The sequence below is a fragment of the Equus przewalskii genome, chromosome 1, assembly GCF_037783145.1.
Source record: "Equus przewalskii isolate Varuska chromosome 1, EquPr2, whole genome shotgun sequence".
Lineage (NCBI taxonomy): Eukaryota > Metazoa > Chordata > Mammalia > Perissodactyla > Equidae > Equus > Equus przewalskii.
In genome coordinates, this window is record NC_091831.1 from 67,958,408 (window position 1) to 67,974,266 (window position 15,859).

General features: G+C 42.6%; 1 protein-coding gene across 8 annotated transcripts in view; it reads right to left on the reverse strand.

The window, feature by feature from the left end:
- GALNT2 (polypeptide N-acetylgalactosaminyltransferase 2) overlaps window positions 1–15,859 on the reverse strand; it is a 198,468-nt gene that overhangs the window by 37,430 nt on the left and 145,179 nt on the right. For all 8 annotated transcript variants that reach the window (XM_070613781.1, XM_070613811.1, XM_070613768.1 and 5 more), the window contains 3 exons: window positions 4,094–4,192; window positions 3,772–3,839; window positions 3,478–3,543 (listed from right to left, as the gene is read on the reverse strand). In XM_070613781.1, coding sequence (XP_070469882.1) covers window positions 3,478–3,543; window positions 3,772–3,839; window positions 4,094–4,192 — 233 coding nt within the window. The remainder of the gene's footprint in view (window positions 1–3,477; window positions 3,544–3,771; window positions 3,840–4,093; window positions 4,193–15,859) is intronic.

A 15,859-nucleotide genomic window follows, 5' to 3' on the forward strand; every position in this document is an offset into this window, starting at 1 on the left:
AGGCCTCGGGAACAATCTTTTGGATTTGACACCAACAGAAAGGCAACAAAAGCAAAAATAAACAAATTGGACTATATCAAACTAAAAAGCTCCACACAGTGAGAGAAAGCATCCACAAAATGAAAAGGCCACGTACTGAATGGGAGAAAAGATTTGCAAATCATGTAATTGATAAGGGATTAATACCCAAGACATATAAAGCACTCCTACAACTCAATGCAAAAAAAAAAAAAAACCCCAACAAAAATCAAAAAAACTATTAAAAAACGGGTAGAGGAATTGAATAGACATCTTTCCAAAGAAGACATACAGATGGCCAACAGATACATGAAAAGGTACCCAACATCACTAACCATCAGGGAAATACAAATCAAAACCACAATGAGATATCACCTCACACCTGTTAGAATGGCTGTCACCCAAAAAGACAAGAGATAAGTGTTGGTGAGGATGTAGAGAAAAGGGAATCCTTGTACACTGTGAACATGGGAAGATAAATTGGTGCAACCACTATGGAAAACAGCATGGAGGTCCCTCAAAATATTAAAAATAGAACTACCATATAATTCAGCAATCTCACTTCTGGGCATCCATCCGAAGGAACAAAATCACTGTCTCAAAGAGATACTGCATCTCCAAGTTTGTTGCAGAATTATTTACAGTAAGTAGCCACGACATGGAAACAACCTAAGTGTCTGATGGATGAAAGGATAAAGAAAATGTGATTGATACACACACACACAGAGGGATATTATTTAGTCACAAAAAAAGAAACAAATTCTGCCATTTGCAAAAATGTGATGGACCTTGAGGGTATTATGCTAAGTGAAACAAGTCAGACAGAGAAAGATGAATACTGTATAATCTCACTTATATGTGGAATCTAAGAAAGCTGAACTCATAAAAACAGAACAGATCAGTGGTTGCTGGAGGTGGGGGTTTGGGGGGTGGGGGCAATGGGTGAAGGGGGTCAAAAGGTACAAACTTTCACTTATACAATAAAGAAGTCCTAGGGATGTAGTGTACAGCCTGGTGACTATAGTTAATAACACCGTATTGTATACTTGAAAGTTGTCGAGAGAGTAGATCTTTTTTAAAAGTTCTCATCACAAGAAAAAAATTTGTAATTATGTGAGGTGATGGATATTAAGTAAATTTATTGTGGTCATCATTTCACAATATATACATATATCAAATCATTATGCTGTACACCTTAAACAAATACAATGTTATATGTCAACTGTATCTCAATAAAACCGGGGAAAAAATCAGTTAATCCAAAAGCAGGCAGACACTGAAACAGAGGAACACAAGCACGTGGGACAAAGACAGAACTTGGATTATCAACATGGTTCTGGCCCTACTACTGTCATTAAATAGCTGCATGACCTTGACAAAGTCACTTAACCTCTCTAGACTTTAATATCTCCATCTGTAAAAAGAGAGAGAAGGACTAGGTTTTCTTTCTTTCTTTCTTTCTTTTTTTGGAGGAAGATTAGCCCTGAGCTAATTGCTGCCAATCCTCCTCTTTTTGCTGAGGAAGACTGGCCCTAAGCTAACATCCATGCCCATCTTCCTCCACTTTATATGTGGGATGCCTACCACAGCATGGCTTGCCAAGCAGTGCCATGTCCACACCCGGGATCCAAACCAGCGAACCCCAGGCCAAAGAAGTGGAACATGTGAACTTAACTGCTGCGCCACTGGGCCGGCCCCAGGACTAGGTTTTCAACATCCAAAGTACATCAGAATTATCTAAGCATCTTAAAAAAATGCAGATGCCCAGGCCCCACACCTAGAAATCCAGAAATTTTTATTCAATTGTGGGCAAGGTCAAGGCATGGTGATCTTTTAAGCTCCCCAGCTGATCCTAATAAACAGCTAGAATAAGATTCATAGGCACAATAAAATCTCAGCACTAAATGAACCTAACACTGCTCCTTCATGATTGTGGTATTTTATGCAACTGATATCTGTCATCTAATAGCATCATTAAAAGCACTTGTGTATGTGTTTAAATTTAGGGGCTACACATACATACACAAGTACATATGTTCCTCTGTGTGTGACTTTTCTCATTCAACTACCACATGCTTCACTTGTTTCATACAAGCCTACCATCATCTGGCTTTCCACAACTTCCCCTCCTCATCCCTTCCCAAATACGGGTTCTCACCCAAATGAACATCCTCACTTAAAGCAAATGGAAAGTTCATATTTAGAAGCATGTTTTGCTTTCTAAGCAGGTTAAAGGCACTCTCTGATAAGGCTAGCAAGTGACTCCTCAGTTACAAAATGTCAACGTGAAAAATAATTTCTTTTTTTCCCTCCTCCTCCTCCTCTTCTTCTTTTCTTGTGCCAGAAGACACTTTGGGTTTAAATTTAAAAAGTTATTATGTAGTTTGTTTAGGGGCAAATATAACGCAATATTTTGGTTTGATCTCGAGATTTTGGTTTATTCTAAGCCTGTGAGACAGATCTGAGTCCAGCAAACAGAGCTTGCTTAGAGGCAAGGCTGATTCCATCGTTTATGTATCTTGAACACCTGAATTGATGATCTTAGTTGGTTAAGATGTGATGCTGATGACATTGCCCTAACAGGTTCAATTGTTTGACCCACTGATCAGATTCTTGCTAAGAAAAATTGTGTTCCTTAACTCCAGGTGGACTGCATAGGGAACCAGAAGAAAGAGTATATACATTGATCAAAGACTACAGCTACCACTCCAGGATCAATAGAGACATCCTCAAATAGTAAAAATGGCACATGTTTTAAAGCTCTACAATTTTCCTATATGGAAAGATTTCTCCGGACTATAGAGGAAACTAGAATCTGTCACCAAGCTCCCTAATGGCACTGATGCAGTGGAGGTTAATTTGCCATTATGATTTTAGCTTCCTTTCCAGACACTTCAAAGTAATACTCTCCCCCTCTAGAGTCTCTCTTATAACTGCCAATAAAGTAGCCTCGATGAGGCCAGCTCTGGCAGACAGGACTAACAGCAGGTTCTGAGGCTGGCATTTGCAAAATCCCCTAAGCACGCAACTGCAGTGCTCTCTCTCTGTTTTGGGATGGTTCACCTTCAGCAGATTGTCAAACTTGAATCCTGGTTATTTTATCAGATGCCTGGAACATAGAGTCATTAAAATTCTTACTGCTAAATCTTAGTACTCAAGGGACTGATAAGACTTCCTAGGTTTTGAAAGAGAAAGAGAAGCCAATTTTCTAAATACATAAATAAAAATGTAATTTGAACTCTTGCCCTCGTATATAAATAGTTTCAATTAGTTAAGCTTTGAAAGTCCTTCCCATGCTCTGCGGAGAGAGGCTCCCAAGAGGCTCTGGGAGAGGGAGACAGACAAAAAAACTAGACAGGCAATTGTTTTTTTAGCTGAAATATTTCTTTAAGTTATTACTGGGCTCAAGAAAACTCAGAATTTAACTGTCTTGGTACTGAATTAAAGAAAGAGTCTTACCTTCTCGTCGATCATTTCTGAGAACCCGCACTTTCTCAATTTTCCCCAAGAGAGCCCCGTCCTCGGCTGGGGAAAAAAAAACAGCAGAGCGTTTTGAAGCTCAAGTTACGAAGGGCATTGTATTCAAGCACGGTGATTACGCATCATCTATGGGCTGATGATCTCCTTGGGGCATCTTCTCTCTGTGGCCCTGATTTCTGGCCTGTTCATGAAACTCATTAGCACCTACACTACAGGAAGGTTGGAGCCCAGGAGAAAGGCCAGATACCAGGAGAAATCAGTCCCAGTACTTACGGTCATTGCTGTAGTCATCCACCAAGATGATTTCTTTTATGAGGTGGGGTGGGCTTTTCTTAAGCACGCTGAGAAAAGAAAAGAAAGATAAAGATTGTAGGCCTCTTAGGGGTACCACCAGCTGTGGAGAATTCTCCTATTTTGGCCCCAATTCTTAGCTGGTGGATCCATCAGCCATTCCTTGTGCTGCACAGTCAGGTGACCTGTCTGTAACCCCAAAGACAGCCCAGGCCTGGCTGCAGTGGTAACACGGCCCACATGCAGCATCCCTGCCAGGGAATGTCTCCCATAAGCTGCAATAGGTGGCATCTCTTGGCCTCACCTGACCACTGTCCTCAGCAGGGCTGACCTGGCTTCATTGTGAAACGTGATCACCACGCTGGTAGCTGGCAGATCCACCCGCCACTGCTTCCGCTGACACCTGAAGAAAGAAAGATCGTCTTCTGAACAATGAACCCAGATCAGCCATGGCAAGGCCCCTTGAGAGCACAAGCAGACTGTCCTGTCAGGATGGACACTCTAGATGAACCTGTTATCTGCAGAAGGTGCTGGCCTATTCTGACATAAAGTGACAATGGGACTTAAGGAAACAGAAAAGGACAAACAGAATTACGTTTTAAAAGATGAAAGATTCCAGCAAAAAGTAACATATTGAGAACATCTTCCTAACATGTTGGAAAAAAACTGTGTTTTCAAACAGTGAAATCCCATTTATTCTCACATGCAGATACACCTCTATAGATGTGCTTTTCACAAACCACAGTAGTTATTTCTGAGGGGTGGAACCAACTGTGTGTTGCTGCTCTTTTCTCATTTTCTGCTTTGCCTATAGCAAGCACGTGGAACTTCTGCAACTCTTCACAAAGCTTATTTGGAACCTGGCACTACCCCACTGACTGCTCTCCCTTACCCTGGACAGAGGCATTCATGTCCCTCACCCTGCCTGTCTCCGAATGACACAGGTGACAGTGGTGCAGGCTAGTGCGGGGTGAGGGATGCAGCAACGGGAACCTGAGCCTGTCGGCTCTCTCCTTTCACTTTAAGCAGTATTGAAAGAACCCTCTGACTGCCTCTGAATAAGGCCGATTCTGGGACCCAGCCTACAAACCACAGGCTGATCACAATAAGGCACTTCTCAAGTGTGGTCTCTATAGACAGACACAAGACTGCAAGGGTGGTGAATTGCTCTTTTTAAAAGCCAGGACTGATACCTGTGCCTTGAAGATGCTGCAGTATGAGCCACTAGAGACAGAAAGGGCCAGGAAAGGGCAGATCAGGCTCAGCAGAACCCATCATCCGGGAGCCTTTAAGGCAGGCTCCCTGGACTTGGAGAACATGCCAGCAAAGAGGTGACGTTCCCAGAGAACTCGGGAACACATGGGCTTGTGCAGACTGCAGAAACAGTCAAAGTGTGGTTTGAGTGCATTCAGAGTTACTAAACTGGAGATACTACTGATACTAACTTGGACAAAAGGCTGGGGCAGGCAGATAAAGCATCTTTGGCCCTAGGGAAACAGTTCTGGACCAGATCAGTCACGTTTAATACCAAAGGTCAAGAGGGTGGAAAAGTCTTGCCTGTAGCCGGGTAGGGACCTGTCAGTGGCCCCACAACAAGGTCCCTCCATGCCAGCACTCATTACCTGTAGAGCATCCCCGCATTCACGTGGTTAAACACGCTGCTATTGGCATGGACACACTTTCCACGGAGCCAATACCTTTTAAAAATTTGCTTTACTCTGCAGCACTTAACGTAGTGCACCAAAGCTGTGGATGATCTGCTCGCATAATTAAAGGCATCTGTCTTAAATGGGAAGTCAGTGGGAAAAGAAGATTAAAGAAAGAAATCTTTGGAGCTCAGCCATGGCTAAAAGCATTTAAGCAGTTAAGGACAAGTGGACGCTCAAGCAGCTGCTGGACAATGACAAACAATTCCACAGGAATGGGAGTGCCTCCGAGGAAAAGGGTCAACAGACTAATTTTCCCTCATGACTGGGAAAACTACTTCAGAGAAGCAAATTTTGAAAATGGTCAAAAAAAATCAGTGCTATTAAAAAGCAATTAAGTCAGAATCACAAGATGGGCTTCTTTTGTTTATTTTAGTTACATGGATAGCTTGATTTTAATTAATCATGAGAAAAGTGCATGATATGCCAGTCATTGCTGTTGGGGAAAAAATGCATTCTGGAATTAACACGGTACTCATTCCAGCTCTTGAAGGCAAAGTCCTCAATGACAAGCAGACTGATAGCCTAGGCGGGTTTTTTTTTCAATTTCGAGAATTAGCCAATTGTTAGATTAAGGAAGTAGGAATCTGCAAGGAAGGTTCAACTGTAAACAAATTACCAAAGAATGTCATTCCCAAGAACTCTATCTGTAATGCTAATGAAATAAGAAGTCCCTTCAGGAGGGCTAGCCCCCCAATCAGGTCCCACTCCACACAGTGGGGAGTGCCGAGCCAGCCGACTGCGCCCAGTGACTCACGGAGCACGGGTTTGTGTAGCCACGTGAGAAGTAAAACAGAAAGAAGAAAGCATTTTTCATGCTCAAATCATAGTAAACTTAACTGATCCAATCATATCCTGTTCTCTCATTTTCCTTTTCTCTGCAGGAAGCCTTGTCTTCCACCAGCGTTTAGAAGTCTCAAGGGGCTCTGGAAACGTTTTTCAGAACACACAGGGGTGCTGTACTCACATTTTATTAAAATGACTCTACACATTCATAAGGCACCAAATTTTGCTAGGAATTGGAATCAGGAAATTTAAGAGGTAACACCTATGTTTAAGGCAAAGAGGGATAACAAGTAAAAACTGAGAAACATCTTACACCCATGAGTTAAGAGTGAGTGTGAGTGTGTGTGTGTGTATGTGTATGAATTCAGATCATAAGCCCTCACACTGTGCCAAGAAAAGAGCGGGGAATTGAAGAATTTCTTTAATAAGAAACAGAATAAATCTCGCATGTGAAGAACCACATCCCTGCCAAGCCCTTGTCACTACTCCAGAGCTGGTGAAAAAACACCCGATATAGAAACTCATCAGGGCAGGGGGCTGCCAGGGCACTTTCGTACTTGAGCTTTCTTGGGACTTGAGTAGCTCTGTGGTTTATTTGAAGTCAGCAGCAGGGAGAGTATGCAGTTCATTCTCTTCTCCCTTCCAGATGATGCAAGCTGGAAGCGCATGATGCTGAGGAGAAGACGGGGCTTTGGGTCAGAAGCCATGGGTTCAAGTTTCCTGGAGCTTCCAAGGGCCTGGTACTGCAGTGGTCATTCTGGTACTTCCTGTCTAGTGAAACAGAGCCTTTAAAAATTGGACACATAAAGATTTTTTAAAAGTCCTTAATTTAGTTTTAAATTTCTCTGAGGCTAGATGGCTATCAATATCTGAACTCTTGATTGGCTAGAAATGGAAAAACTGGCTGATGTCAAGAGCAACAAGCCCTTCAGAGTGAAGAATGAATCTGCCTCTGGGGCAGACTTGTCTCTGATGCAGATACTATGCTTAGGGTTGATCAAGACGTTGATGAAATAAGCAAAGGCACATCTTCAGATGGGGAAGCTAGGGGTTCCATTTAATAACGCAGAAGGCTGTTCCATGGCATGAAGAGGAATATGGAATATGTTTTCTACTCTACCCTCCAACATGCCATTCCCTACCCTTACCCCAGCTGGCCTAGTATTTTTGCAAAGGGCCTGTGGTAACCTTGGTTACTCACTATGTCATCTGAGGTACCTCATCACTCCTTATCTGTGAAAATGGCCCTTATAATCTTGAAAGGTTATTGGGAAAATCAAATAAAAACATATGAAAAAGGACTTTGAACACTGGAAAGTTCCCCGTAATTCTAACACAGGTTATAATACACATTTGCAGCTGTGTGTCAACGGTGACTGTCATCAGCCATGGAGGTTAGAGTGGAGCTTTCTCTAGTAATTTGGAGGTGAGGCCAGAGCGGGGCCCAAGACATACTTCCAAATGCACACACGACAGACTGAGTGGAGAACTGGGTGGTCACTTGGAGGGAGAAGGGTTCCTGGGCCTGCAAGAAGAGCTCAAGGGAAGGGAAGGGGAGGGGAGGGGAAGAAGCCTCTTCAGTTGAGAGCATTCCAGAACCCCTACAAGGTCCAGGACAAGACCACACTTACTGTGAGATGGCCATGACCACCAAACGGAGAGTCACAAGAATGAAGAAACACTGGGTAAATACTGTTCCATCTCCCTGAAATGCCCATTTAACTGAGATTTTGTAAGGAAAATACTAAGCAAGTTAATTGATTAGCAATTAAGCACTATTTACTGTTAACACAAAGACAGATTTCTATTACGGAAGAGATGGGAAATATACCCATTTTAAAAGATAAAAAAGGGGGCTGGCCCCACGGCCGAATGCTTAAGTTTGCATGCTCTGCCTTGGTGGCCCAGGGTTTCACCGGTTCGGGTCCTGGGCATGGACATGGCACCACTCATCACACCATGCTTAGGCGGCGTCCCACATAGCATAACCAGAAGGACCCACAACTAGAATATATACAACTATATTTGTTGTACGTACTGGGGGGCTTTGGGGAGAAGAAGAAGAAGAAAAAAACGAGATTGGCAACAGATGCTAGCTCAGGTGCCAACGTTTGAAAGATAAAAAAGGACAGCTGAAAACAACGTAGAGCCTACATAGGCATTTTCCCGCTACCCAGCAATTGGAAGTTCTCAGGCCCTCTCTGACGCCAGCAGGGCACTTCCAGCAGAGTCCCTAGAGAGGGATGTATAGACCCTGTTACCTGAGCATTCAACACCAGACCATGAAGGGATTATGATGTGCAGTCTCATGTAGGAGGAAACCTGCTGGCAATGGGGACCCTGAACATTGGTCTCTGCAGCAGCGACTTCTTCTTTTTTTTTTCGCTAAGGAAGATTAGCCCTGAGCTAACATCTGAGTCAGTTTTCCTCTACTTTGTATGTGGGACGCCGCCACAGCATGGCTGATGAGTGGTGTAGGTCCATGCCTAGGATCCAAACCTGAGAACCTGGGCCACCAAAGTGGAGCGTGCCAAATCAAACCACTACTACGTCATGGGACCTGCCCCAGCAGCAACTTCTTATTACACATCCATAGCAGGCCTTCAAGCCACATCTCAGCTTCCCATGTAATAACTGAGGATTATCAAGGATCAATAACTGTGGGATCATTAAGGCCATGGTATTTCAAGGTTCTCATTGCTGTCTTCAGTACTTCTCCTTACAAATTACTAAGTTGGCATTCTGGATTCACTCACTTTGTGAATGTAGTTTCAGTGTGTCCCTGAGGGACAAATCAAGCTTTGATTTGCTGAAAATAAAACAAAGCAAAGCAGGGGGAAAAAATAAACAAGCAAAAAAAAAGTTTCTGGGTTTGCAAAGCTAAGGGTAAAGACTTGGACCATAATAAATTCACCATGGTAATGTCTCCCACGGCTTCTTGAGAACAGAGGCAGCTGGCCTGTTTTTTCCCAGGCAACCTGCCACCACCACCATCACTGTATGTATATATGTGTCTGAAATATTTCAAACATAAATCAAGAGAACATAATACAAGCATCAAAGCACCCTCTACTGAGCTTGATCAGATCTTAGTATTTTGCAACAGAGGAATTTCATTCAGATTTTTAAAATGAAATACAGCATGAAAGGTAATGGTCATAGCCCCTTTCATGTTCCTTCCCACCTCAATCCCATCTTCAACAGGGGTAACACTATCCTGAAGTTGGTACTTCATTATTACTATGTACATTTTCAATAAACTACATATATACACAGATAATATACAGTACTATTCTGCACATATTCAAAATTTATACAGATGACCTGCGCTGTGACTTGCTTTTTTCACCTTTTGGGAATATATCTTGTTTTGACACATGTAACTCTATTTCATTCACATTCACTGTTGTACAGCTTTCCATTGTAAGAACATACCACATTTGATCCCTTTTCTGTTGACTACCAATTTCTCTCTGCTAAGAATAATGTAGCAATGGACACTGTCTTTGCACATATGTGAGAAAGCTTCTCTGCATTATTTAGCCACGAGGGGGCCTGCTGGTCATAGCTCATGTAACCCTTGAACTTCACCTGATGCAGCCAACCGGGCTCCAAAGTGGCTGCATGCAGTCACTCCCACCCACAGCAAGTTCAGACTGCTGCACATTCTCATCAAGTCTTGACATCATCAGATTTTTAAACTCTGCCTACTGGATTGGTATGAAGTAGCCTCTTACTACTCTAATTTTCATTTCCCTGATCACTAGAGAGGCCACACATCTTTCCATGTTTATGAGCTGACTGGATGGTGTCTTCTGTTAAGAGCCTGCTCACATTCTTTGCCCACTTTTTGATTAGGTTTTTACTTTATTATTATTTGATTTTAGGAATTCACATATTCTGGATATTATCTTTTATCAGCCATATGCGTTGCAAAAATCTTCTCCAAGCCTGTGGCAGATCCTTTAATTTTGTTTATGACGTCTTTGGCAAACATACTTTTAATTTTAATTTTTAAAACTGTGACCCTCGGGTAATATTCAGAAACAGCTTTTCTAACCTAGAGTTATTAATATATTCTTGTGGATTTTCTTCCAAATGTTTGAACTTTTACTAATGCTTTTAACATATTCATCTACCTCAATATATTTTTATGAATGGTATAACTAATCTCATTTTTTTCTATATGGATAATCTGTTGTCCCAGCATCATTTAATGGTTCATTATTTCATCACTGATTTGTATGGTCACTGCTGTCATATTGTTTTTTAATATGCATACGCCATTTGCTTTTCGTTATGAACTTAAGGATCAGTTCTTCAAGTCCCATGAAAAAAGTACTGTGTGACACTGCACTGAATGTATAGATTAATTTGAAGAGAACTAATAACTTTATAATACTGATTTTTTCTGACCTTCAATTGTTTTTTATAATTTTCTGAAGAAGTCCTGCACATCTTTTGTTGCATTTATTCCTACGTATCTTACAGTCCTGCTTGCTAGAGTGCACAGGATCTTTTCCTATTACATTTGCTAACAGGCCATGACTGGCACTGGTTTTGCATGGGGACCCTGTACTCAGCAACCTCACTGAACTCTTTTCTTAGTTCTGATAGTATGTAGATTCTCTTGCTTTTCTGCCAATCTATTCATCTACATTTTGTCCTTTTCTTTCCATTTCTTACACATCTTACAGTTCTTGTCTTAATAAGGCACTGGTTATGGCTTGCAACACAACATGCAATGAAAAAAGGGGTAGAGGGGCTGGCCCTGTGTGTAGTGGTTAAGTTCGGCATGTTCTGCTTCAACGGCCCAAGTTTGCGGGTTTGCATCTCAGGCTTGGACCTACACCACTAGTCAGCCACGCTGTGGTGGTGACCCACATATAAAGTGGAGGAAGATTGGCACAGATGTTAGCTCAAGGCTAATCTTCCTCATGCAAAAGAAAAAAAAAACAGAAGAAGAAGAAGAAAAAGTAGTCGAGAACATCCTTCCCTTGCACCTGTCTTTAAAGGGCGTGGATTAGATGTTCATCACTGAGCATAACACTTGATACGGATGTTTTACAGAGACCTTTAATCAGGTTGAGGAAATTCTGTTACAAGTGCTGAATTTTACTGACTTTTTTCCCTTACATCTATCAAGGTGATCATATAGCTTTTCTCCTTTATCTACTAAGAAGGTATATTGTACTAATACACTTTCTGTTGTTTAATCACGTTGGATTCCTAAAATAAACTCTACTTGGCTATGATTTTTTAAAAATAGGGCTGTATTAGACTTGCTAGTATTTGGTTGAAATGTTTTTGAATCTATAGTCATAACTGAGATTGGTCTATAACTTTCTGTTCTTACGCTGTCTTTTTCCAGTTTCCTAGCAAGGTACTCCTACCCTCACAAGGCAAATGGGGTAGCTTTCTCTCTTTTTCTGTTCTCTAAAATGGTCTGTGTTTCATGCAAACCCATTTGAGCCTTGAGAATTTGGGGAAGGCAAACTTTCTATAGCTGAAAAGTTCTTTCGTGCCTTGTATTTATTCATATTTTTTATTTCTTGAGTGATTCTGGTAATTTCCACATTCCCAGAAACTATCCATTCCATAAAGGTTTTCAAATTTATTTGCATAGAAATGTACTTAGAATTTTCTTATCATCTTTACAAACTCTACCATATCTATAGTTACATCTGCTCTTTTATTCCTAATATTATTTAATCATGGTTTTTAAAATTTTTGTTAATATGTATTCTTAGAGATTTCTATTTTTTGAAGGTCAAGTTTTACATAATCCTCCCTATTATTTCTCATTTTTCTAGTTAATTACTTGTTTTTTCTTTCATTAGTTCCTTCCTTTTGCTTTTGAGGAAGATTAGCCCCCAGCTAACATCTGCGGCCAACGCTCCTCTTTTTTGCGGAGGAAGACTGGACCTGAGCTAACATCCAAGCCATCTTCCTCTACTTTATATGTGGGACACCTACCACAGCATGTCTTGACAAGCGGTGGGTAGGTCTGCACCCAGGATCTGAACCGGTGAACCCAGGGCCACCAAAACAGAATGTGCGAACTTAACCGTTGCACCACTGGGCTGGATCCTTTTTCCACCTTCTTGAGCCAAACAGCAGGCTACGCTCACCCTATGAAATGAACAAGCGGCTTTAAATGTAACCAAATTCTACAGACACAGAAACAAAGGCAGTTCTGTACTCAGCCTAGAGGAGGGTGGAGTGAAATGGGGAGACGTGGCCTTAGGTACAAAGATTAGCTCCTCAACTCTGGGAAAGAGTGACGTGACACACACCTCTGTCCCGTGCCAAAGTATGCACCCAGGGCTGGGGCCCAGGGAGATGGGGCAGCAGACAGTGCCCTGGGGCTGCTATGATCTCTGTGTCTCTAGTGGACCCAGCACCTGAGAGTGCGCCAGTCTCCATGCCTCCTGTGCGGCAGGTGAGACAAACCAAGAGAGCCCACGTGGGGGTCAAGCTCAGACGGCAGGGCCAGGAAGTTTCAAAAACCAAAAGAACCAATTAAAATAGATTGTCACTTCCTGGCCCCTCTGCCTCCTGCTTTATATGGAGACCTGTGTGTAGGGGCTGTTAATACACAGGGACACAGGATGAAGTCTCTGAATAGGAGGTGATCCAAATGAGGCCCTGCAAATGAGCCTTCTTTCTGTCCTCTTGCCCTCACCCACAGAGCACAATTAAGTGATTTCCATTTCAAAGGAAGAAAAGGGCGGGTCTGTTGTTTGGGTGATTATGTCCTGGTAGCCTGACACAGCTGTCCCCCACTGGAGCTATAATTTCCCATATAAGTTGTGTAGCCAGAGCACCCCCAGACTGGAGGCAGCCATGGGCCAGGCCCACACTAGGCATCCACTCCTCACCCGAGAATCCAGTGTGCTTTGAGGGCAGGGCAGTTGCCCTGGAATGGACTCCTGATTACCACAAAGCTCAGACAGTTCTTGAGTGTCAGACTCACACATCAGTGTATTAAAATGCTGATGCCTGGGCCTTGCTTACCTAAGTAGGTCTGGGCAATGCCTGGGAATCTGAATTGTAGAAGCTCCCTCCCCTCCAAGTGATGCTGATGCAGGTTGTTCTTAGGCCTGATTTGAAGAAACGCTTGCAGGAGACTGACGGATGTTATTACTGACAATGGTCCTCTACTATGGAGGTATAAGTAGACTCACCTGGCAAGCTTTGGAATTATACATGGAATTCTGATATGGACCACATAACAGAGAGGTTAAAAACTCTGCGTCCTGGAAAGATTTTGGTTTCCTGTTTCTTCCTCCCCCACAACCTGAGCCCCAGGGTTCATCACACATGAAAGAGCCAGTCCCTGCTGTGTTCCTCAAACTCTACCACGGCTTTGAAACGTGACAACTAGAATCAAGTCTAGAATAAGGCCCTCAAATGTCCAGGGTCCCTTAGAACAAGACAGCCCACACCTGGAGTCTGGATTCACAACAAGGGGGGGTACTTGAAAGAGGCTATCCCTCTTCTCTCAGAGCACAAAGAACATTTAGAGCTCAAATTGGGGTGAGGATGCACCCCTTAATCCTAGGCACTTCCACTGTGACCCACCCAAAACAAGACAGACTGCTTCACATGACCGTTGTCACCGTGTGTTTTGCTATGGAGTATCTGGGGAGGCCAGGCATGCCAGAGGATGGAATGTGAGCTGAAGGAAAGGGGAAAAAAAAGGAAGAAAGTTAAATCGCTGTTGTATAATGTTCACTTAAGTAAAACACACTTAAAAATCCCCTAAAAAGTGATAGTGACATAATATTCCACCTAATCAACTAATTTCTGATCAGCCCCAATAGCTGGAGGGCTTATACCACAGAGTTCCTTTAAAAGCGAAGAAAACCAAATTCTAAGATTTTTTAAAACCTCTGCAAGATCCATCTGAAATTAAGCTTCTTAAAAATCTAGTTGGCAGAAGATTTGAATAAGTCCCATTAATCACTGTAGGTTTGTCTCCAAATTATTAGTCTAAACAGCTTTCTCGCATACTGCAGGCTCTTGCATTATGCACTGCATTTGAAACAGGAGCATGTTCTAAAAAAGATAGATTTATCTTCCCTATGACACAAGACACTGGAGCCTATCTTATTTACTCTACTCCCTTTGAAGTTCCCTAATCCCCTTGAGACGCCAAGAGTTCCTGAGGCAAAAAGCACACACAACATCTGGGCCAGCGGACAATCCAGGAACGCACATTCTTTGCTCACCGAACACTCCACACTTCAGCACTGGCCACGGAAGCCTGCCCAGAATACACGAGCGTTCCCCATCCGAGGAAGGAAAATGCTCGCCACTCTCAGCAAGCACCATTTGATGGAATAACACTGTTCTTTCATTCAAAAAGCATCACCTGCCCTTTGTCGCCTCCAGTTTTATAGACATTAAATTTTAACTGAAAACTTTTTCAAGAGTCAAGAGCTAACGAAAGTTGAGAAAATAACAGCCATGGATGAAGTCCTCTGAGCTTCAAATTACCTCCAGCTACACTTCAGTCATCACCTCCCGCTCAGCATTCACGTAGAGTCAATGCAGAGAGGAAAGACTGACTGATAGTCCTGTAAATGCTCATTGCTCTGATGCCAAGGGAAAAGCTGCCCTCTCTGGACAGGAGCACACACTGCTCATCAGACAATAAGAAGCCTGTGTTCCATTTCCTCCCCCTTGACACAAGGCACCAACAGTCCTGCTCAACTATACCAACTCTCTCTGCCTCCTCGTCTTCCTCCCTGATGCATCAATTCCAATTTCCAAGCTGCTGAGGATTTCATTTTTATTTTCACTGCTCTGTGAAGATACGTGCTTTTATTTCATCTCCTCCCTGCTGCCTCAAACTGCTTGCTCCTTAAGAGGCTCTCTTACGATGATTCAGCAACGGCTTTCTTTTCTGCCCTATATGCTTCCCTTCAGTCCTCTCCTCAAAACTCGGGCCAAATGATGGAGTTTGTGTGGCCACTTAGCAGTGGTTCTGACTTTTAAAATTTGGGAGAAGAAAGCTTGTGTGCTGTCAAGGATGATGTTTTAGGCTACCCCCCACCCCGCGCAAAGATATAGTTACACAGTTACAGATACACAATCACTCTGTGTTTTTACCTGTTTTACAAAGATCTACTTTTCACTTAATGTCACTGTTACTAGTAACCAAAGGTTGCACTTGATCCATTTCCTGAGGGTGGAAAAGGATGAAAGGCGAACAGATCTTATCTTATCACTGGATAAGGATAAGAACATAACCTTGAAGCAGCAAAGTCACCACTGTAACTCCTCCCTGGGCCCTAGCATATCAGCGTTCCATACAAAGAACCAAACACCCAACATTTGTCTTGGCATAACTTGTTCTCATCCTCTCCAACCAAAGCCAGGATAATTTGTTTGATTCCCTTAAATCTTGCTCACATCAAATGTAAAAGCATTCTTTTGGAATCTTCGGGGGAAAAAAATCAACCTCTAGTTGATGACAGAATGGTATGTCATGGTCAAGAATGAAAAGGTTATTTGATATACGCTTCCTGGACACTGCGAATTACTACATCTATATTCAGTCCTCTGACTCC